We start from the raw sequence: 25300 nt of genomic DNA on the forward strand, positions 1-25300 counted from the left end.
TGGTGCCTCTTATCTGTAGCTCAAGGGTGCTGGAGCTGAATCATCAGAGGTCAATTTTAGTGTGATGGTAATACTGGTGATCAGTAAGTTTTTGGAGTTCAAGCTCCCACACCCATGAAGTCTAGCACTGCTCCATTCTCACCACACAAATGTTTATTGTAATGCTGATGTGTGCGGCATACCATCATGGAACCACATTACCATTGAGTCCTCCTTGCCAAACGAGTTTGATCAACTTGATTATTATGGTGGTTAAACTACATTTCCCATAGTAACGATTGTGCATAATAGTCGTGCCACACACCAGGGAAGGCTCCACACTAAAGGAGGTCTCGCTGACAGTCCGACTGTCTCCTCACCCAGGTAGCCTCTTTAGATGGGACAGCGGACTTGTACAGGTAAACGCCCCCAGAAGGGCCCTGCTGTTTTTATTTATTAATAGACATTCCCATATCTAGTGGAGGAGCTTTGCTCTCCCATGACGAGCACAATGCAAGCTGGGTGCTCTTCAGGCAGGTGTCTCCCGCCCTCGAAATTCGTTTTTTCAAAGAAAATTCCAAATACTGTGTAGAGACGTGCTCATGAACCATCTTTTTCCTCAACCGTGATCCCTTAAATATAGGATAATCCTTGGCTGGTTTTAAAGCTCCAAAGATGCATAACTATTCGATAAACAGCCATAAAAATGCCTAAACATTTTTCATGAAAACCAGCATACAGGAATACTTTCAGTCCACTGCCCTCAGGTTTGCGGGTATTATGACATTTGATGGATTTGTTCACACTTTGCCATCAGACCTATAAGATGATAAAGAGTTTTTCATTTTGTCATATAATGATGACCTCTTTGAATGTCAACAAAGATAATAACAAACAGGTTATCACACATTGATGACCTTTTATAATGTTGTGTCGGCCACCCCGTCTCTTTTAACACATTTAGCCTTGTTTCTTGTCTGCCTGAGGAAATGTGAGTTGAAACGCATATCCTTGTCACAATTAATGTTTCACATGACACTTTTGAGGTGACCACAGTGTGCATGACTGGCATTCATGTGGAACACACATAGGCCTATTGTTAAAAGAGGACAATTTTACACTAACATTTTCTTCTTTTATCTCTCGATTTCCTTTCTGTAGGTGCTCACAGCCACATTAGTTGTGGAATATTGGTTGAAGATTATCATCCATCTCTTTATCATAATACACTAGGCATACTTCTTCACTCTTTTAATGACAGTGACTTTACATAATTGGTGCTGAAGAATGCCGACGCCTCATAATAGTGGTTTAGACTGGCAGAAACATATTTAACCCCGCCTCGTTACTGGGTTGAAGTTCATCCCGCTCTTTGTTTTAGCCTATCCCTTGGGGACACATAATACATTTCTGAATTTGTCCACCAAGAGGTAGTTGTACTCCCTAAACTTATTTCACAGCACTCAAACTCTCAGCCACACAGACAGCTCGCCTAGTTATTTCACTCCTAGGCAATACACCAAGTGCCCCGCTCCTGTTCAGGGAGTTGCAGTCATAACGCATACCTTGAGGAACCCTGTGATGAAGCATGCCAGCAAGCAAGGGAGGGTGAGGCTTTGCATCCTAAACAAAGGGCCTCTCCTCAAACCAGAGCGACTTTTTGTTCAGGAACCTTTTAATGAGACCTTATGCATCTTTGTGTTTTGACTTGGCAATTGAGGATAGCCAAATCTTTGGATTCTCTGGCGAAGCCAGAGTGGAATACCTGTGAGAAGGCCATTCAGGTCAGAAAGGGACATCTGTAACCAACGAGGTGAGTTTCTTGTAGAGAAAGGATGTCCCAGTTAACCTTAGGACCACTTCCCTCTTAATTTGATCAGCAGCCAAATCACATTGCAGGTAAGAATACAACCCTAGCCCTCAACGCATGATCAGCTGTTAGGAAGAAGGTGGGGCTGTATGATGAAGAGTGTAATTCATTCAAAGGGTAGACGAAACGTTTTACATGTCTGTTCTGCTTCCATATACCAATCTTTCAAGAAAAGACTCCTACGTACTGTAATAGCTACTCCTAACACCAAAGCAGAAGCATGTACTATGCCAAAGGATATGTGAGAAATGCTACACATCTGTTCTTAGCCTCCAATAAACTAGAGCCCACTCATATCAGAATGGCCTGAAATGTGTATTTAAAGTCAGACATATGTGTCTTACTGACATAGGCTTCATAAATGCCAGCCGTTGTGACTAAATGAGACTCCAAATAAGTCTTCTTCAATGTAGAGTCAATCTTCCAATCCGTGGGGTCCTTTAAACTGGCCTCCTCGGCAATCAAAGTTTGGCCAACCAACCTGGCCACCAGAGAATCCACTGAAACGGCATCTGTGATTGTTGTGTCCATATCATCAACAGGATACATTACTGAGATAAATCTAGGCACACTGATTAGGCCTAGATCCTCCCACTCCTTAAGGCTCACATCCAGAACATTTTTATGCAAAGGCAGATCCAAGGAAAGAACCACTGGAATTGCCTTAATAGTTCAACAGAAGTACTATGAAACTCACCAACAGGAAGCCCCATATTGTTATGAATACGTGAACAGATTTCAGGCACAATCCTCCTATCGTTGCATTTTCTTCTCTGTTCTGAGGTAGGGGCGTCCACCACCTTTTCTTCTAAGGCAGAAGACATCTATGTGCTTCAGGTCTAGAACCGGGGCATACCTATCAATGCTGAAGCAGATGCTGTGGCACCAGGGCTCAGAGTCCCACTGAAACCTAATTATTGCTGTATTTTATACGTCAACCAGTGTCCTGGGGGTCAGGTTTACTTGCTTGCACTAGGGCCCATGATATTTTTGCTACGTCGCTGGTCTGAAGGCGGCAGTGTCACACATTATCCTACTAGGACTGCCTTCAAAGCAAAGGATTTTGGAGTCTTACCTTAGTAAGACAATGACCTAACATGCTTCCTAGGAAAAGATGGTGACCTAGAGGAAGAACAGGACATCTACACACAGTGTCTCTCTTATTATGCTTGCCCACCACATCCTATACTTTGGTCCTCGCCTGAATTTGAGACAGGATAAAAGAACCGGAAGAATTCTGGGAAAGCTTCTCTATTGCGCCAATGTGGATTGGTTGAGTCAGCTCTAGGGTGACCAACCGTCCGTAAATTTCACGGACAGTTGGTAATTTGGATCTCACGTCCGTTGTCAGTGATGATCCCTTCTACAGATGCCTTTTGTCTGTAATTTTGGACATTGCAGGGAACAAAACTGTTCCCTGCAAGAAGCCTCAGCTCCCGGATGGGGTCGTCTTGCACTCTTCCTCTGAGTACAAGAGCAGCCCCACCCTGCCCATTGTCATTGTGTATGGGGCTGATGATTGCCAAATACAAAATGACAATGGGCCAGTCAGGGCTGTTACAGTGTGGGGTGGCCTCCTCCAGCCTCTGTCTAGAGCAGGGCATTCTGTTAGATGGAAGAAATGTGCAAACACGCCAATGCTGCTACGGAATCCGGTTCATGAAAAGAAGCTGGTGAAAGAAATAAAAAGAAAGGGTAAGAGTTCTTTCACTGCCTCATCATTTTAGAACTGATGCATTTTCAATATCATAGTCAACGAAGCCATGGTTGCTGCTTTTTTATTTCATGCAACTAACAACCATTGACAAAGCCAATAGTTCTGGCTTGTTGTAGGTGCAACGTTACTTGTGGTTTTATATATCTGGATACAATGAAAGAAGAGGCAAAATACCAGTCGAGCGGTACACTATAATAAGCGCAGATTTTTAGCTTCGGTGTTTTAAGCCACACCCTTAATTACATTTAACACCCCTTAGGAGATACCCCCCGGTTTTTCCATCCCACTTAAAGCCCTGGAAGCAACACCATGTCACAGTCACCTCATGGCCTGGCACTGTGCATCATGCATGACTCATGACTTCCACTTTTTCAGATTGCCTATGTGGAGGGGCATAGTGAACCCTCCCCTCACCCCTTGCTTTAGGAACAACAGCAGGTGTGAAATTCTTGCTGGGCCTCTTCTATATGCAACTCTGCAGACAAAGGCTCAGCTCATAATTAATATGAAAAGGTGGGCGAGTAAGTGAAGGGATGGTGGATGGATTAGTGAAGGGTGAATGAATTAATGAAAGGGTGAATGGATGGAGAAGAGAGAAAGGATGGAGGGATGAGAGAAAAGGCAAACTGATGGATGTATGGGAGGATGGGTAAAAGGGTGGATGGATGAGTGAAAGGATGGATGATGGGCGAGCAGTGCTTTAAATGGGCCGGTACTCACCGGTACGGAGTACCGCCACTTTTTATTTTTCTCCCTTTGAGTACCGGAACTTTTCCTTCGCCAAGGACGGTACCGGTACTCAGGGGAAAGTCAGGCAGTGCAGGCTGGATGGCACTGGAGACTGTGCTGCGCAGAAAGTGCTCTGCTCGGCTGCTGCGCAAAAAGAGAAGGCAGGATGAAGGGAGGGGCAGTGTATGCCTCTGAATGGAACCACTGCTGAGCAATCCAGCAGCGGCTCATTTGCATCACTTAAGGGCTGTTTAGGGTTGTGAATGCCCCACGGCCCTCTGTGAATAAAAGTTAAGGGTCCAATCAGACCCTGCCCAGTCAATTACACTGTAGGTGTGGGACTGTGAGCCTATCCCCTACCCCACAAATCTAATTACAACATGACACCCGAGATGAATGCACTTCTCAGCAGGAGTCTGCGGGAGGGGGGTATTACACGCTACCCACCATCGGATTGGGAAGGCGGACATTGGGCGATGGGATGGTGCCCAAGGGTCTCTCTGCTTCTCTTCCCTGCTCCCTGGCCAGGCTAGCGCCCTGAAGCTATAGTTTGCTGGGAAAGGGGGAGAGTTAGTGAATTGGCCTTGCTGAGGGCCTGTTGTTAGCACCTTCGCTCCAGTGTCTTTCAGGCCTTGGTGGGGGGTTATGTTTGCATAGGCTCTGAGGCATCTTTCCCAGATAGGAAAATTGAGAGGATGTAATGTTAGGGATGGTCAGAGCTGCCTAACAAGGAACTATGAAAATAGGTTTGAGTCCCAGCTTCAGCTCAACATCCTGTGATTCTGAGCAAATGACTTAATTGTCCTAGGTCTAAAACAAAAAATAATGTGACTTTCTGTAATGTAACTGGTGCTCATGTCCTCTCTGCCCTTGTGTATCTGCTATGTTTGTGTGTTTGCCTGCATTTGTATTCCTGTTTTTGTAAGAAAAAAGTGAGAGAAAGAGAGAGAATCAAGACACTCTCAGGAGGTATTTTAAAGAAAATGGGTGGCACTTTGTGTGTACATGTCTGCTCGGCGACAAAGATTCATAAATAACGAAAAATGGGTTGGTGGGTGGGTGAGTGAGTGCATGAATGAGTGAGCAAGGGTGGATGTCTGGCTGGATGGACGAATAGATGGATGGATGAGTGAAAGCATGCATGGGTGAAAGAGGGTGGATGATTGGCTAAAAGGGCGGATGGTGGGTGGATAAGTAAAAGATTGGATGGATGAATGAAAGGGTGGATGATGGATGAATGAAAGGAGGGACTGAGTGAAAAGGTGGATGGAATAAAAGAGTGAAAGGGTTGATGGATGGATGGATGAGAGAATGGATTGGTGGATGAGGGAAAAGGTGGATAAAGAGATGGATGAGTGAAAGGATGAATGGATAGGTTTGGAGATGAATGGATAGGTTTGGAGATGGATGGATAGGTTTGGAGATGGTTAGGTTTGGATATGAAGGATGGAGAGACGGAATGGTGAAAAACTGAATGATTGATGAAAGACTGAATAGATAGAATGTAAAGGTTAAATGGTGGACATCAGCAGGTAAATGGTAGGATGAAAGGAAGAATGGATAGATCGATGGAAGAGACAAGCGATTTCTTCTGGGGAGGGTCATGATTGTTTGCTTCATTTGCCTGGTGCAATAAGATCTTTTGTTCGAAGTGGGGGTATTTTCAGTTTCTTCCTACTCGCATGCTCAAAAATATATATATATGGATGGATTCATGGGTGGATAGATGGAAGGATGTCAAAGTGAAAGGGTTGAAGGAGAGAGAAAGGGAGGATGGATGGATGACTGAAAGGGTGAATGGGAAAAGGATGAATGGGAAAAGGATGAGTGACTGGGTGGATGAATGAGTAACCAAAAGGATGGCTGTATGGGTGAAAGAGTAATTGGCTGCAGCATGAATGAGTGAATGGATGGGTGGAAGAGTGGGTGGATGAGTGTACGGATGGATAGGGTGAAAGGGTGGATGGATAATGGATGGATGTGTGAAAAGGTGGATGGAGGGATACATGACGGATAGGTTTGCAAATGGCTGAATATGTTTGGATATGGATGGGCTTACTTATATACTATTGCGTGACCTATTCTGATGTGTCTGCAAAACGTACCTTTTGTCCCGAAGTTTTGTCCTGAATTTTAACCTCCTGTCCTGAATTTTTGCCCTGAATTTTTACACTCAACGTCCTGAATTTGCACCCATGCCAGTTGGTCACCCTAGTCCGCTCAGCTCATACTTTAAAGTTTCTGGGTTGCACAACGCGCTTTAAAAGTAAAGAGAAAGGCGAGGAATATAGGAAATAATGTAGAGACACATATACGACAGGGCTGGTTATATATATATATATATATATATATTTATATATATATATATATTTATATATATAAAACACATGGCAAAATTACCATTCTTGTTTGATTCATGGGTGGATTACATGCCAAATCTCGAGGTAAGAGAGCGCCTGTTTTGGCTGTTAAGGTGAGGGTCGATTTCTGGATCGGCTGCCTGCTACTCTTCATGACAAAAGGCGATGGTGAAAACTGAAAACCAAGAAGCAGTACGTTCCAAACATATGGGAAAGTAGTCCCTCCGTTCACACAGGAAGCCCAGTTGCTCAGTGCGCTTGCGCATAAGGACTTCTCTCTGGCAGGTCACAGCACGTCGCAAAACCCATCGCCGAGGACGCAGGAAGCGGAAGAGAAGTACATTGTGGGGAGGAGGAAGGGGAGGGACTAGGATCCTGGGTGGGAACATACAAACAAGGAAGAGGAGAAAGTCTTTGAGTGGTACGGAAGTAACGTCCGGGTGCTGACTCTTACCTGTGACAGGTGCTGTGGTGTAGTAGTTGCGCACCACCTGGCGGAGTGAACAAAGTAGCAGTTTACTTATCCGGCTACACACGAACGTCTTGTTTTCAGAGCCTGTAAAAGGGCCGTACTGTGTGTGCTCCTTCCGAACAGAGGGAAGCTGTGCTCAAAGTTACGCTGACACAGTTACTCCTTGTGTTGCAATCCAGCATTTCCGGTTTCAAATCCTGCAATTCTCGGTGTTCTTTATAAGCACCGGAGTTTCATACCCTTGCACAAGCCGACGTTCTCTTTACAAATCCACCCAGTACAACGCTCTCTTCACAAATCCTGGTACCAAGTGGCGTTCTCTTTACAGAGAGGACGTTTCTAAAGCCTGACATAAAGCAATCATCTAATTAGAATTTCTGGCACAGATTGAGCCCTGTCCTGAATCCTGTCCCAAAGACCCGTCCCTTCGAAGCTTTGAACGTCTTTAGTGGGCGCCATGTCCGGGACTCCTACAGACCCCGGAGCACTGCTGGCCTTTGCGCGCCAGGTGTACGTAGAGGCTTTCGGGGGAACCGCTCCCAAAATCGCAGTGTCCGCCCCAGGCCGGGTGAACTTGATCGGAGAGCACACGGATTACAACCAGGGCTTCGTGTTGCCCATGGTAAGGAGGTGGGGGTGGCACAGTGACGAAGGTGTAAGCACCCTTGGGGATGCACAAGGGTGCGTGTGGGGCGTTGCGAGGCGGTGAAATGATGCTGGTCACAATAAAGGTTTTATTACGAGGGCAGAAGGTTTTCGGTAGGAAGTTGTTATATTTTGCATCGCAGCCGCCATTATTTCACTGCTCATAGAGTAGTAGAGCTGTAGGGAGGTAACTGCAGTCAATAAAACCACCACTGTGTACTCTAGCTGTTCCTGCTGATGATGCGACCACATCAATTCCATGATATTTGGGGTCATCCAGCCTTTTAAATCCGTCACCACATTCCAGAATCATGCGTGCGCCTTACAAGTTCCAATACTACAGTTTAATTACACATTAAAACTGATAAAGACATCAATACGTATGATAAAAAAAACCTTGATCACAAGTACTGCGTGTTCGCCTGTTGTAAGGGAAAAACATATTTTAAATGTTGCTGCCTCTAGATGGAGTTTCAGGCTTCAACCTCTCTCTTGCATGATGAGGGCCCTCAGGAAGTTGGGACCATTTTCAGTCGAAATGGATGAAATGACCTTCCTGCCACCGAAGTTATCTCCCAATAAGGAGAAGTGGACCAGGACAGATGAAGACACGAGAAAATCCTTTAATGTCCAGGTCATTAAATTGGAAGGTGCTTGCTTTTCTTCCTGGAAGACCTGCTACAGACATTAATTAGGATGAAAACTGGCGAAAGGCTATTGTCTGCGGAGATCCATAATATGGCTACAATTGCAAGTTACCTCTCTCTTTATCAAGCGGTGTATGGGGATTTACAATGGGTGCGTATTTCAGTTTTAAATGTTATTTTTACATTTCTGCGTGTGGCACACCTTCCTACAATAGTGTGCCATCTTGTCACTACTAATGAGCTCCCCCATATATTTTTATTTATTCCTGCTCCTTGCTTTCCGGGTGCAAAGGGGGACTCTGGTCTGGCGCCAGCTGGTTGGCACTATACATTTTATTTTTTAAAGTGATTTATCCATGGTTTCGGCATGCAGAACATTTTAATCAGGGACGGTCCTAGGATTTGTGGGGCCCCGGGCAGAATAGGAACATGCGGGGCCCCTCTAATTTGCATAAGCTGTAGTATCACAGCAGGGTTCCTCACTTACATAAGTGAGCACCATATACTGAGCCAGTCTCTCACAACACCCCTTTTACCTCAATCGCTCTGCTATCCCCAGCTGCGTCGCTTCTTTCTCGTTATGTCCCTCTTATATCCACCTTTCTTTTCCATGCTGTATGCCCCATCTCTCCTCCTGCCTCTTACTTTTCTCACCCATTCTGGCCTTCTACATCCACCTCTCTCCATTCCCACTCTCTTCTCTATGTAAGGCTTCTTGATTGTTCTGCCTCTCTTACATCTATATACCCCATGCATGTACTGCCCTTCACCTCTCATTTCTTCCTCCAGCCTCCTAACATTTTTTTGCCGGTCTGTCCCCTTTACATCCACCTCTCCTCTTTGAGCCCACTGCCTCTTACCTTGTCTCACTGTTTCTGCCTCTTATATCCACGTCTCCCTTCCATGCTCTACACTTCACTTTATCTCTACTATGGTCTCTTAGCTTTCTCACTAATTCTCCCTCTGTTACACCTACCTGCTGAACCCTTCACCTCTCATCTCTCTGCAGTCTCTAACCTTATCTCTGTTTCTAAGTCTCTGAAATCTACCTCTCCCCTGCCTCTCTCTCCCAGCCTCGAACCTGCTCTTGGTTGTCTTGCCTCTTACATTTAAGACTCACCATTCCCTCTCCATGACACTCAAGTTATCCTAATGGTTCAGCTTCTCTTATATCTACCTCTCCTATCCAAGCACTGCCTTTCATCTCTCCCTCCAGCCTTAAATGTATTCACTGGTTCTGCTCCCTTCATGTCCACCTCTCCCCTTCATACTCAACTCTTCATGTTTTATCTCTCACCTCTTACCTCCATTCGCTGTTCCTGCCCCTTTAGCTTCTGCTTCCCCCTACATGCGCTGCTATTCACCACTCTTCTCCCCGGCCTCTTACCTTGCTTCACCTCTTGTGTCAGGATGCAATACAGGCCCCTGCGGCACAGATGGGCCCACAACACTTCAAAGGGCCCCCAACCCATCAGGGGGCTCCCATTCAGCCCAGGGCCAATAAATATCTGTGAGATGCGGGAGACTCAGGGGCCCATTATCACATTCTGCAGAGAGAGACCCCATCATTTGTGTTACACCCACTGCTTTTATGTAACCTACAACATTCTCTCCTCTTCCACCCTCTCACTCTCCCCAAGCCTGTTACATTTCTTTTTTTGCATGCTATTGCTTTTGCCTAACCAACATTCTTCCCTTCTTTCATTGATTCTGCCATGGCATACACATCACTCCTTCCCCATCTCCCTTCTCGTAAGCGTCTTGTTCTATATAGCTGTTTTGCCCCTTTATGTTCAGCTCTCCCCTCTCTGCTGTACTCTGTCATCTCCCCCACCTCTTACTTTCTTTTGTTTGTCTAACCCCTTTTAGATGTGCCTCTCCCTCGATACTTCTATTAAAAGCTAAAGAGAGCACCAGACCTACTTAGATGTACCCAGTAACACAGGAATTAGGGAGTTCAGATGTGATTAAACATGATGCCGGGGAGTAGTGCTACCTTTTCAGATGTGCAAAACAAGAAATTATGTGTGGTTTGAAGGGTTATATAGCTTGGGTGTATCTTAGACGGTCCTTTGCACTCACCTCGGGGTGGTAAAGAAGGATGTGGGGTCACCCCCTCCTTCCCTGCTACCAACTCAATGTTATCGTCTCCACTATTTTTTTACAGACCCAATTGTTCAATATTCCTTTGTTTCATGTAAATTATATGAAAATAAAAAACAGTAAGCGAATATACTCGACTGCAGTTACTATTTATGTTTGACTCTGTTAATTTTACTTTTGGATGCACATTCTTGTTGGGGAAAAATGTACAAAAAAAAAAAGAATAACCACCTCTCTCTCTCCGTTTTCTGCTCTTCTCCCTTTCCCTTCATTGGAAGTGAGCAGCGCCCATCGTGACATGAGGTCACTGTTTTTTTTGTTGTGAGCCCTGCAGGATACTCTGCGTTTCATTCATGCAGTGGCAGGGCTCACTTCACATCTTATGCCAGTCCAAGTAGCTGCCTAAGTGCTGTTATCATGCAGATGCAGCTATTAGGCTAAGAGAAAAAGATACAGGGAAAGATAATCACGGCCACAAACCATGCCCTGCCCAGTCTGCAGCAGCTGAAAGGGATGCGGTGTCATATTGCCCTTTCAGCCCATGGCAGCCAGGCCTAGGAGAGGGTCTTTCACAGTTCACCATGACTACGAACCCAAAGGGAGGGGGCTGCCCACCTGTAACTTGTTCAATGGCACAATTTCAAAAGCATGATGGACTCGTGGGGGGGCCCCATCCTAGTTAGACAGCCGCGTGGCCCTGGGCAGCTGCCCACACTGCCCATGCCTAGTGCCGGCCCCAATATTAATGGTTGCACTCAGCATACGGTCTCAATGGAGCAACTCTTCTGACCCGGGCTTTGCCAAGAATTTTGGGAAGCTGGTCCGATTGTGACATGTATACCCATACTGGGTACCCAGGACAGCAGCGGTAACTGCCTTATTGTTTCTGCGGTTGCTTGAACTTAACATTTGTACCATATGTCTGCAAATGCTCCTGAATGTAAAGGTAGGCCTGGAGCCTTGGTTGATATTATGGCATTTAAGAAAAACATGGGCTACTCTAAGCAATTTATGGTGGCAGGTAACGTGGTGTATGTATTAATAGCTGTCAAGTGTCTCCATGTCCTAATTTGAACCCTTGCCCAGTCGTGTTTTTCCCCCTCCACCGGCACATTCCATGCTAGAGTTTTTAAGTCCTTACTTACACTGGGAAAATACAATTACAACCCCCAGAATGGAAACTGAGTATAGTTACAAATAAAAAAAACTAGGAGTAGCTGAATGTGACACCTGCGATGTGACATGGGGACACTCAGGGCTTTAAGTGGGAACAAAAAACTGGGGGTGCTCTAAAAGGGGTGGGGCAAACCTCTTGAAGGGGTGTGGCCTATCCACGTAAGGGCGTGGTCTAAATAAAGATAACTAGTGTAGCAGTACCCCCTGCTCTGACAAGCCGTCAGCTCTAGAACTCCTCAGAATGTCATCAGATTTGGAATTCCCCGCTCAGGCTCTCTCTCTCCCTTCCTTATTACAGTAAGGTTATGTATGGATCGCTAAAGCCATACACCCTCCCCGGTACCCCAAGACCGGTGTCGTCATCCCAGGAAATGCCCAGGCAGACACCTCCCTTATAGGGTGGCTTCTCGTGAGGCTGAGTGTACTAGAAGCACTGCTCCCAGAAGGCAACGCGGCTTCACGTGGGTGAGTTTTAACGAAGCACACCCCCTTCAAAACATGCCACAGAGTCCTCCTACAACGCGGCTCACCTGGCATGACGTCATGCCTTGACCTCCACTACTCAGTAGTGAGCAAAATGAGCATGCGCACATGGATGTGCATACTCTCACTGCAGTCCAAGAAAAAAAAAAGGAAAACTGACTACCTCTGCAAGGCCCGAAAATGGAGCCCGAAAGAGACCCGTTTCGAGGCCCCCTGAAAATAACAGCCGGTGCTCAGACCTGGCCCACTTAAAGCCCTGGAAACACTCAAGTCAGCGGTACCTAGTATGTGTGCAGGCGTGCAACGCCCATAGGGCTGAAAGGGCTTCAGCCGCCACCACTGTCGTGTGTGGCAGGCGAGACTGAGACAGCTTCCTGGGCACACACACAGCCGCACCAGAGTACTTCACACTTACTTACTAACAAGGCTTTGATGTTTTTTCACCTCTTCTTAAAGCCCCTGCATCTCCACTCTGAGTTTCGCTGGAAGAATTAGTCCCCCCCCCCGAAATTTTTAGTAGCCCCCCCCCTGAAATGTGGCTCTAGTTGCGCCTCTGTGTGTGTGCGTAGATGGATGTATATCGAGGGCCCCACGGAGACGGTACCACTCGCAACAGGGTATCAGTTAATATCAATGCAGTAAAATAATAAAGTAGCTTTGCATAGCTTTTCTTTGGAGGGCAGAAACGTATTTCAGGAGACCGACACCAACAAGCGTCTGCCATGGAGCTCCATTTCCCTGCTGAACTCCCCCTCCGCTCATAGTAAAGGCACAGATGTGTGCTGTGTGTGCACTAGTACAGCGGGTATGTATTTCTCCATATCAGCGGCTCACGATAATGCTTGTTTAGTGGGGCTTCAATGCATCTTAAGTGTCTTGGTGAGGGAGCTGCTTTAAACATGCATGTAGCTTCACACCGACCCAAAGAGTGCACATAACTGGGCGATTGGCACAGACCTGTACATGAGAAGATGCCCAACTTGCCCAAGACTGGATTTGTGTATGAAAGGTCATACCTGCAGTGTGTAACATAACCATTTTAAATATATAAACATATATAGTCTCCAGATGTTTTCAATGTTTCATGAGCTATCTTTAGCTATTAAATATTACTCTCACTCCACTGGCTTTGTGCTACTCCTGAGTAACTAATAGATATCAGTAACCCACAAAATTCTTAGGGGGAGCACAAGCCGCTCCCAGGGTCTGGTAAACCCCAACGCTTGAGCCAGGTCATCTAAATTCCCATTATTTACACCTCAGAATAGATAAGTGTGACAAGACTGGCCATTTTTGTGTTTCCCTTTAATGCTTTACAAGCAATGTATGGTAAAGGTTGATTGTTTTTTTGGAAGGGGGGGTGGGGGGGGGGGGGTTGGTCACAGTTTTCATTTCAGGACATTGGAAGACAGTGATGTGAAGTTTGCCCAGAATGACAATATTCGATGTAGCGTAGAAGCCTGAATTTTAGCCCAGGTTTTCTGTTCAGAATCTTCAATTCAGTCACAGGGTTAAACATCCCCATGTCTCTATATTTACCGCCGTCAATACTTTGGGGAAAGTTGTTGAGAGCTAAATTAATACGCCATACTTAATATTTTCAATAAAGTTGATTTGCAAAGTGTACAACTCGCGTAGTAAATCCACCGTCACTAAATAATCTTTCCAGAAACAAATGAATACACAATAATGATTTCATTACATGGTCATCTATGTGTAAGATAGATGTGGAAAGTTTTGTTGAGTGTTCTCTTTGGGTTACTCACCATTATAACGGCCAGAGTCCGATATGTGCCGCTAGGGGAGTGCAGAGCTCCATTCCAGATTGAACAAGTAGTTAGTCAGGGCTGTGTAATTACATCAGTCCTTTTTAGGTTTCACCTGCAAAGTGCTTGTTAAATCTCTCGTAAATTTAAAAAAAAAATCCTAAAAGGGGATTAGAGCCTACCCCTGACTTACCATTGGTTGGCTTCGACATCAATCACAAAATTTTTATCCTCATTTGCCTTTGACCCCCGCAAACTGGTAATCTGCCGGTCTCCACTGTTTCTCACTATGGAGAAGTAGGTTTATTTAGGAGTGTTACCATATCGCCAACCTACCAGTGGTGCACCTGCATCCGACCTGTTGCTAACCTCTCGCTGTTTATGAGAGGGTGGTCATGCTCTCTTCCGATTTTGATAAAACCAGAGACCGGAACCGGAACCTTCCTTCGAACACTATTACCTAGGGACCCAATGATACGGAGGGGGATCCATCCATCTCGGTCTAGGAGCTTTCCGGAAGGCATAATCGTAGGACAAGAAAAGAAAGGAGATAATCTTTACCAATTACATAGAAGAAATTGATTATTCTGGTGTATGAACTGGAAGCCATTTTTATAGACAGTCCAAAATTGCTTTCTTCTTACTGTTTTTTAGTCTGGCCAAGTCCATTATGGATGTTTTATAGACTGATGAAAGCCATTCAGCGTGTGTGGGAGGCGAGGCCACTGCCCATTTCTTACATATTTCTCATCTAGCCAGCAGGATAGCAAAGAAGAGAAACCTCCTAGAGTATCCAGTGATTTCCGTTTGGATACGAAAAATTATTAGGCTAAGGGTGATATGGACTGGCTGTTCTAAAATAGACGACAAAGTGAAAGACACCTTTTGCCAAAATTCTGAAATATCCGGACAAGTCCAAAACATATGTGTGTTCGGCCCCTTTTCCATATTAAATTTTTTGCATCTTGCCGGTGGATCATTGGACATCTTAGAGAGTCTGGCAGGGGACAGGTAAGCTATGTGTGTTGTGAAGAACTGATTTCTTCTCAGCCAAGATGGCTTCACAACGGAAAACAAGGTGTTATATGAGATCTGCCATAGTTCCGTACTATCCCCTTCCACAATCAACTCTTCCCATAATTCACCGGCTAATCTGAAATCTCCGTCTATTGCACCCTCAATTGCCCAATAAAAAGAAGCTACCTCATTTTTGCCTACTGGATTTTTGACCAGACATTCTTCAAGCTCATTACCCAATCCAATTGGCTTTTTGTAATTTTGGGACCAGCTTTTTAACTGTATGTATTTTAATTTTGACATGCCACCCTCCATTTTATCATTCAGAGTTGCCCAAGGAAGTAGAGAGCCATCTTCAGTTAAGTCTCCCCATGTTGTTATGCCTGCTGTTTTTAATGGTGTGGCAAGCACATCTTTAAGGCAGCTTGAAGACCCTGGACTGTCCCACCACGGGGCTAATCTTGAATGATACTCCAGCCCCATTAATGCTTTTATTCTGGCCCACATTTGGGCCGCTCCACATAAAACTTTCACCCTGACTATTTGGAATTTTTTTTAATCTCCATATTTAAAAAGGAATCCTTCTTGGGAAAGCTCCGATTGGTCAAGCATTGCTTTAAACAATTTCCCCCTATCTGAATCATCTGGATGTTTTAACAGCATTCTTGAGTTGGTTAGTTGAAATGCCCACGCATAATACTGGATGTCCGGGAGTGTAAGACCACCCTTTTCCCTTCTCCGTCTCAGTTTTTTCCAGGAGATCCTGGTTGCTTTGTAGGCCCATACGAATTAGTTTATTGCCTGCTGAAATCTATCAATAAGTTGTTTATCAAAATGTAAAGGGATAGTATTGAAAAGGAAGGTTACTCTTGGTAAAATAACTATTTTTATCAAGTTTACTATACCCAGAATGGTCAAGGGGGGATGAGCCCAAGATTTCGTTTGATTTTGGCTCTCTTTAAAAATATTTGAGAGATTCGCCTTTGCTATTTCCTCGATGTTAGGAACAATTTTGACCCCCAAGTACCTCATATTATCCTTAGTTTGGTAGAGACTCCTTGGCAGGTTCCATGTCATAATTTCCATTTTTCCAGCATTGACTTCGTAGCCAGACACTCTGCCGAAATCTTCTGCCAGCCTAATAACTTGAGGAAATGATGTATCCAAATCTGATGACAAAATTAAAATATCGTCCGCATACAGGGCCACCTTTCTCTCCCATGAGCCACTCTTGAATGGTGCTATGGCTTGCTCCTCCCTGATACTCTGAGCAAGTGGCTCTATGTACAGGTCAAAGAGAAGGGGGGAGAGAGGGCAGCCCTGTCGTGTTCCTCTCTTAATGCTAAAAGGCTTTGTCAAATTGCCATTAACTACTAACCTAGCGGACGGGTCCCTATATAGAAGTTTTATAGTTTGGCAAAACTTTGGGCCAAAATTCAGTTTCTCCAAAACTGCTGCAAGATAATTCCAATTTACCCTATCAAATGCTTTTGTTGCGTCAAGGGTCATAGCCGCCAATGGAAGAGCAAAACTAGAAGAGAAATCAATCGCTCCTATCAAATCATGCGTGAGATCAAAAAGGTTTCTACCCTTTAAGAACCCCTTCTGATCTATATTGAGCAGATCTCCTGCAACTGCTCCTAGTCTGTCAGCCAGGATTCTAGTAAAGACCTTGTAATCCGAATTAAGGAGCGAAATGTGTCTATACAACCCGCAATCCGTAGAGGATTTACCCGGTTTCAAAATCAAAGTGATGTTTGCTTCTCCCCACGAAGAAGGTGGATTAACCCCTTCTACTAAGACTTTATTAAAGTGTATAGTCATATATGGAATTAAAGCTTCCTCCAGCGATTTATAGACTTCCACTGGAAGATCATCGGGCCCTGCTGCTTTTCCAGTTTTACAAACTGAGAGAGCCTTCCTAACTTCCTGCTGCGAGATTTCTGCCTCTAGATTTTGCCTCTGAATGGATTCCAGAACTGGAAGATGAATTGAATTTAACCAGTCTCTGCCAGCAATTTTGTCTATGCAGTTATCTTCATCATATAATTCCTTAAAGTACGTGTGAAAAGCATCTCCTATTTTATCCTCATTAGTTGTTATTGTATTAGAATGTACATCTTGTATCTCCTTAATCAGATTACGCACCCTGTCTGATTTAGCCTTCCAGGCTAGTAATCTACCAGCCCCATCACCATATTCAAATTGAGCTAATTTACTGACCGCCCATCTACTGGAGATTCTAGCCTGAACTACACTTTCCAGAAGCACTTTCAGAGATTCTAGTTTATCAATTAATTTTTGAATTTGCTCCTGATCTTCCTCTTCCATTATGTTTTTTTCAACCTCTTTCATTTGAACCTCTATTTGTGAAATTTCCTCCCTATACTTCCTATTTTTATATTAGGTTTTATTTGTAGCCAGCCCCCTCAAGAAGGCTTTTAAAGTGTCCCACACCACCGTGATATCAGCAGATCCGGTATTAATATCTAAGAAAGATTTAATTTCTTGGGACAAAAAAATAGTACCTTCTTTATCTAAAAGGATAGTTCGGTCGAAAGACCAAACTCTTTGTTGGGGTTTCCTTGCTAAATCCCATTCCATCCAGACAGCTGCGTGGTCCGAGAGGTGAGGGGTTAGATAGCCTATATCTTTAATATGGCTTCTCAAGTCATCGCTAATTAAAATATAGTCTATCCTGGATTTGTGTCTGTATTTTTTATTATAAAAAGACACTCCCAATTGGGTACCAGACCTCTCCCTCCAGATATCAATTAGGGCATTTTGCCTCATCATAGATTTCAGAAAGGCTCTAGATTTAGATGGGGTATTAGCTCTACTATTTGGTGATTTGTCCCATTGAGGATTTAAAACTACAGTGATAGGGGTATTGTCTACTAAGATCCTTGCTATAACCCATCTACCACTAGAATCTGTCTTCATATCCTAAACAATAACATTGGCTTGCTTTTTAATTAATATAACAACCCCCCTGACATTGGATGACTGACCAGAACAGTGACAGTGTTCCACCCACCTAAGCTTGCAACATATTTCAGTAACTTCCTTTTTTGTAAGGTGGGTTTCCTGCAGGATGATTATTTGTGCGGGTGAATCCCTCAGATATTGCAGTATTCTTTCTCTCCTACTTCGGACTCTTAAGGCCATTTACGTTCCATGATGGGCATTGGATCGTTTTCATGGCGAACTAGGGGGATCACGGTTTAAGCCTACCCCATCCTGTCCAAAACCTATTCCTGACCAGCAGCTATAAAACACAAATAAGAAAAACCTAGTAGGGCTAAAAGACTAATCAGGATTTATTTTATTTTATTATTTTACCCCTCTGCTCCCTCCCGAGTGCTACCTCCACCTCACCCCTTGCACCTACCCCACCCCCCTTAGAGCAGAGGTCTTCAAACCTTTGTAGGTTGAGCCCCCCCTGCTGAATGTTTTTAGATGTTGGGCCCCCCCCCCACCGCCTAACATAAATTTCAGGAACCTGGCCCACTACACAATTGGCCACCACGCGCGTATCATGGGCCATATCCGGCAAATAATGTTCAACACAATAAGAGTGTCTAGGACACTGCAGGTTTTTGAGTGGGTGTGGTGAAATGACAGAGGCTTATTACACAGCTCAAAACACAATTTTCCAAGATAAAATGTGCGCAAATTGTTTTTACTAGGATGCTTTGTTTTACACATGACAGATTATTAATAACACCACCAACATAAATGTGACGGTGTGCCTGCTTTTCGCCACAGAGGCGGTCAATCTGTGGATGGATTTTTACTACTGCCCTCCTCAGGTTGTGATCCACATCCAGTCTTGAACTGTACTTAGTCTTTAATACCGCAAGTGCTGAGAACCCAATCTCACATAAATAGGACGTGCTGAAAGGCAAGAGAGTTTTGATAGCAGTTTCTCTCAAAGCTGAATATTCTGCAGACATTTTCAGCCAAAACAGTGACTGTAAATTTTAAAAGTGTTTACATCTAATATTCAGAGATAGTGATGTGTGGTTTCACTGTTGTAACAAAGCAGCAGCCCACTAATTTTACAGCGAATATCTGTGATATATTCCAATATCTCATAGACGAGGACCCACTTTTTTTATGGTTGTTACAAGAAACAAAACATTTCTCTGCAAATAGTAATAGACTCTCTCACATCAATCACATTAAACAGAAATGAAACAAAACGGTATTTACAATAATCTGTTTAGGAATTATTCCAGATCATCAGGGCAAAACAAAGTTGCCTCTATCAAGGGGCCCTCTGAAAGGCTGGATTGCAGTGCATGTAAATGTATCCTTTTGTAATCTAGGACAAAAACCTTGATGGTGCACGACATACCCATACTTGTGTACAGGGGCGCAACTAGACCCGAACTTCAGGTGGAGGCTAAGACTTTCAGCCAAGGCTGGCTCTAGCACTTATTGCACACAGTGCAACAGTCTGTTTTGGTGCCCCTCCTCCATTTCCTCCTCCTCCTCCATGAATTCCCTCATTACCACTCACTAACAATGCACCTCATCTCTCTATAGCACCTTTCTGGCAAACATTTCATTTTTTTATAGCACTACTCATTGTTTACTCACACTCAGTTCTTTGATCTGCATTGTACACATTCTTTGTAGCAGGCACATTAACCCTCTGCGCTGTGTGGGTGGCAGGACTACCCATGTGAGTGCACGGTGAGCCAGGGTAAGTAGGGTAAGAGGAGTGACTGCAGGGTGAGTGAGGTGACCATATGAATTTGGGTGCGGATGTAAGTGCAGAGTGGGACGAATGAATGTATGGGTAATGATGGGCTTATTTGAGTGAGATTCCAGATTGAGCAGTGAGGGGGACAGGTGAGTGAAGTGTCATATGAGTGCAGGTTGAGTAGTGTGCTCGTGTGACTGCAGGGTGAGGTACAGGGTGAACAGCGCAAGTGAGTGCAGAGGGATCACTATGAGTGCAGAGTGAGCGGTGTGCTCATGTGACTGCAGGGTAAGTGAAGGGAGATTGGTGTGAGTTCAGGGCGAGTGGCATACGTGCAGTGTGGTCACTGTGAGGGCAGGCTAAGTGGGTGAATGGTGTGAGCGCATGGTGATCAGTGTGAGTGTATTGTGATCGCTGTGAGTGTAGGGTGAGCAAGAAAGTGAAGAGCGAGAATGAAGAGCGAGTTGTCTGAATGCATGGTGTATTCCATGACACTTGAAGAAACTCAGCAGGTTATTGACGGCAGTGTAGGGTTTCAGATATGTTAAACTATTGCTATTATGGCATTAACCAGGGTTCAGGGTGGAGGAAATAAATGTGCTGATCGTGCAAAAAACTTCCAGTTTTATAATTCGGGTTGCCAGCTCATTATTTTTATGTCCCAGGAGGTATAAAATAAGCACTCGCCTAAATCTGTATTGTCAGCACTTGTAAAAAGCACTTTTAGTTATGTTCTAGGGCTGCTTGAATGATCCATGACTGATAATAAAAGGGATGAAAGACAGAAAAGTAACAGTACAAAGAAATAAATACTTCTTTATTTATAAGCATATTTAATGTCAATACAAGTAATTTGCAGGCTGTTTAAACAACACATGGCTGGCTGGCATTTTTCTTTTGGCAACTTGAAGCCCTTTAGCCCTGTGGGGCATTGTGTGCCTGCCTGTGTAATTGTAAAAGACACTTTGTCTCCTTTCTGCTAAGAGCTAACCCTCCCAGGACGGGGTTAAATTAATAGAGCTGAAATGCTTCAGCTGCAGTGGAAGGCAGGATGTCTCCTAAAACTGAAAGAAAGTAACAGTCATTTCAGCTGCAGTGGAAGACAAGGAGTCCCTCTGCTCTATGAAATCGAACCAAAGCAAAAGGACTCTGTTTGCTTTCGATTTTATCAGAGGAGACTTTCACCTTCCACTGCAGCTGAAGCATTTAAGCGCTACGAATTAACCCCCCTCCTGGGAGGATTAAAAAGAACTGTTCGCTCTTAACATGACAAAGCATGAGCCCCATCTAATTCCCTCCAGCCCCCCTCCAACCCTCTGTTACCGGAGTTCTGCCCAACAAAAATTTCCATTTGAATTGGGGGAAGACTTGCGACGCGGGACAGGAAAAGACAAACAAAGGTAAGATTTCAGGGTGGAGTGCGCGCCCCCCCTGGGATGGTGTTGCGCCCCCCTGGGGGAGGGGGGGGGGCGCACCCCACAGATTGAAGAACTCTGCCTTAGAGAAACCAACCCCTATTTACCTGGAAACTCCAGGTTCTGCCGGCCGATTGCTCCTTCTCTGCCCCCCTTGTGACAGTGCTTGTGTATATACTTATCATAAGATTTAAATCATATATATACCTGGTATATACCCAATATTTCACCAAGTACTTAACCAACAAAGACATTCAATTTTGACTGGTGGTTACCTACTATGCAAAATTTATCATAATGTGAAGAAGGAATTATTTAAAACTTTCTAGCAGATCATCTGCCTCCTGCACTGTTAGTAATTGTGCATCTTGTTGTTCAGCATGATCCTCAGTTGGGCCGGAACTTTAAGTTGGACCACAGCCCCCAATTTCCTGAAGTCTTCCATTCTCCTCCCCAACTCCCACTGGCGATCCAGAGTAGCACGCGAGAGATCTGACCTAATCTCAAAGATAAAATCTCTTGATTTCAAGGATTGTAATTTAAGAACCTTCATTAGAATTTTTTCTGTTTTTCAAAAGTAAGAAAGTTGATAAGAATCCTCCTTGGCTTTGTACGATTAGGGTTTTTCCTATAGGGGTCCCTGTGTATCCTCTGGATATCTTGCCTCAATTCCACTTCCGATATATCAATCTGGACCACTTCCTTGATAAGAGGAATTGTAAATGATTTTAGGTCCTCTCCTTCTTTCCCCTTTGGCACCTTTAGAAGGCGCAAGTTATTGCACCTAGAGTAATTTTCCAGTGACTCCACTCGGTCTCTGAGTGCAGTTTTTTCTTTTCTAAGTAAAGCGATGTCATCTTTAGCTGCTCCCAGTTCTGTCTTAAGTTCTTCTACTGAGTTTTCTAGAACTCCGTCCTGGAGTTCAGTATATCTAACTTTTTTTCTAGGGTTTCGCAAAAAAGCCTAATATCCCCCTGATTTGCCTCCGAAGTTGCAAAACCCTTTTTAATATCCGATGCCATAGTAAGGAATAAGGAAAATGCCTCAGCACCTTACTTTGCAGGCATTATCAGATTGACTTTTGAAACTTAGTCTATTTGGTCATTATGATCAAATTCTAATGTTGTAATAAACATTTCATGTTAAAAATAAAGTGAGTATACAAGAGCTATGCTATAGTTAACTATCAAACAGGCAGCCACAAGTGCAGTTACCTTGCAGACAACAGGGTCATGATTTGATTGCTGCTGCAGGTGCAGTAGCCCTTGGACCAAAAGTTGTCAACTCCTCTAAGCACCGATTATTGCTATATTTGACTACTAAAGAGAAAATCACAATTGCTGTTACCTTGCAGTTAAAAGGGAGTTGATTTGAATGGTGCAGCGGGTGCAGTGACACCAGGACCATAAGCTCTAGGCACCCCATACCAAACACCCACGATTGCTATATTTTACAACTATACAGATAGTCACAAGTGCAGTTATCTTTCAGGCACTACGATTATGATTTGAATGGTGTAGCAGGTGCCGTGGCACTGAGCCAAAAAGTTGTCAGAACACCTCTAAACACTTAATATTGCTTTATCGTACTTCTAAACAGGCATTAACAATTACAGTTACCTTGCACTTGAAAGTGGCTTGATTTAAAAGATGCAGCAGGTGCAGTGGCACCAGGGCCAAACGTTGTAATAACTCCACTAAATAACAAATATGCTATATTTTACTATTGAGCAGGCAGTCTCAAGTGCAGTTGTCTTGCAGACAACTGGGTCATTATTTAAATGGTGTAGCGGGTGCAGTGGCACCTGACCCAAAAGTTGTCAGAACTCCTCTAAACACCCAATATTGGTATATATTAAAACTAAACAGGCAGTCATAAGTTCAGTTATCTAGCAAGCACTAGGGTCATGATTTCAATAGTGCAGCAGGTACAGTGGCACTGGGACCAAAATCTCCAGGCACCCCACTAAACACTTATTATTGCTATATGTTATCCCTAAGCAGGCAACCATAAGTGCTGTTACCTTGCAGACTATAGGGTCATGATTTGAAAGGTGCAGTAGCACCGGGCCCAAACATTGTCAGGACTCTTCTAAACACATAATATTGTTATATTTGACTACTAAACAAGCAGTCAGAATTGCAGTTACCTTGCAGTTAGAAGGGACTTTATTTGAATGGTGCAGCAGGTGTAGTGCCACTGGGGCCAAAAGCTCTTAGGGACCCCACTAAACCCAGATTATTGCTAAATTTTACTACTAAACAAGACCATCACAAATGCAGTTATCTGCCATACAACAGGGTCATGATTTCAATGGTGCAGTGACACCAAGACCAAAAGGTCTAGGCTCCCCACTAAACACCTAAAATTGCAAATCTTTACTATTAAACAGGCACACACAAGTGCAGTTACCTTGCAGACAACAGGGTCATTATTTAAATGGTGCAGCAGTGGCAGTTGTCAGAACTCCTCTAAACACCTAATATTGCTATATTTTACTACTATACAGGCAGTCACAATTGCAGTTACATTGCAGCTAAAAGGGGCTTGATTTAAATGGTGCAGCAGGTGCAGTGGCACCAGAGCCAAATGCTGTCATAACTCCACTAAACACAAAATATTGTTATATTTTACTACTAAACAGGCAGTCACAAGTGCAGTTATTTAGCAAGCGCTAAGGTCACGATTTCAATAGTGCAGCAGGTGCAGTGGCACCAGGACCAAAAGCGCCAAGCACCCCATTTAACACCGATTATTGCTATATTTCACAACTAAACAGGCAGTTACAAGTATAGTTATCTTTCAGACACTAAGGTCATGATTTTTTTTTTTTTTTGGAAAACCTTTATTTAACAGTATGTGCAGACAAATACGGGCCTACAACCCTCAGGCCGGCCTCGACAAAAAGGGGCACAGCAGCAAGCAATTATACGAGTCAGCAGCATATCAGTACAAGCACGAATAGACCAGATTACGTTATACACAATTGTGCCGCCGAGCGCCAGGATGATGAGGTTTAAGTTTTATAAAGTTTGAAAGAAGTCCATAGCAACAGGTCTGGAAGGATCCGAATCAGAGCAATGCAGTTAGGACTATAGTGGGCAACGATCATCAGAAGAGTCAGCAAGCATTATCCGTAAGGTAATCAATCGCACTCAATAAAATCAGGATAGAAAAGAAGCATATCACATGACGATCCCCAAACACTACCCACAAGTTCCCAAACCTCCCCTCGACCCAAGAAATAAGAAAGGAAAGAACAAACGAGAAAGGTAAAGAGTAGAAAGGGAGAAGAGAAAGAGAGAAAAGAAAGAAAGAAAAAGGAGGCCCATAGAAAAAAAAAAAAAAAAAAAACCCAACAAGGAAATATACCCTACACGCATGCAGAGGCTACGGCCTACCCCCCCTAGCAGTGTGTCTGTCGCCCCAAAAGAGTACCCGAAATGTAGGAGAAGAGAAAGAGAAGAAAAAGAAAAAGAATGTCACGGTTGATCGGAGGAGGGCCAAGGATCTATTCAATACAAGCAAAACCGTTACCCGCGGTCACCCAACCCCAGGCCCCGACCTAACACCCTGCTACATGTACCTCCAACAGTCACAAGTCCCAGTCCCAGCCATATACGTATCAATGTGCAACAAGAAAAAACCCCCTTCCTCAGCCTTGGCCCCTTCGAATCTGCAGTCCAACAGAGTCCAATTGCAGTACAGCCAACCTGGACGGGATGGGCCACCATGGAGTCCGTTGCAGCAATCGAGGGGTAAGAGACAAGTCAAACTGGAGCGAAGCTCGATAGTAAAGGACCACAGAATGCGCCACTGCTATGCGGTGGCTAGCACAACAGGGAGCAGGACGATGCATAAATCCCAGAGTAGCGGCCGGCCGATGTACAGGAAGCAAGTCCAGGAGGACGCTCAGAGACGTGGCACCAAAGGACAAAGGAGATGGGCAAAACGGCGGCTGAGGCACAAGCTCCGGCCATACCAAGAGAGCAGGATTGTCAGACTCCTCCAGGGCAGAGCCGAGGAGTACCGCAGCGGGCACTGGGACACGTCCCCCCGTCACCGCCACATACCTCAACTCGGGTGATCCACCGACAGTCGACTGAAGATGTGGCTTAACATGCCGCACTGGAGAATCATCATGGCCAGCTGAAAAAGTCCGATCAAACCGGTCCTCCAAACCAGTGGCAGAGTCGCGAAAGGCCAACCA

The 25300-nt window shown here is 44.4% G+C and overlaps 1 protein-coding gene and 1 long non-coding RNA gene across 7 annotated transcripts in view; one reads left to right on the forward strand and one right to left on the reverse strand.

Moving 5' to 3' along the window:
* LOC146810069 (uncharacterized) overlaps positions 1-7243 on the reverse strand; it is a 109054-nt gene extending 101811 nt beyond the window's left edge. The window contains exon 1 of the long non-coding RNA XR_014966541.1: positions 7110-7243. This is a non-coding gene — a long non-coding RNA (uncharacterized LOC146810069). The remainder of the gene's footprint in view (positions 1-7109) is intronic.
* GALK1 (galactokinase 1) overlaps positions 7017-25300 on the forward strand; it is a 59230-nt gene continuing 40946 nt past the window's right edge. The window contains exon 1 of one of the 6 annotated variants that reach the window (XM_085616990.1): positions 7017-7749. In XM_085616990.1, the coding sequence (XP_085473116.1) occupies positions 7585-7749 (165 nt within the window). In that variant the 5' untranslated portion in view covers positions 7017-7584. Of the gene's footprint in view, positions 8571-25300 lie in introns of all 6 variants that reach the window. The other 5 variants (XM_085616995.1, XM_085616991.1, XM_085616993.1 and 2 more) reach the window with 5 other exon arrangements.

Source organism: Triturus cristatus, chromosome 7 (genome assembly GCF_964204655.1).
Source record: "Triturus cristatus chromosome 7, aTriCri1.1, whole genome shotgun sequence".
NCBI classification, from domain to species: Eukaryota; Metazoa; Chordata; class Amphibia; order Caudata; family Salamandridae; genus Triturus; species Triturus cristatus.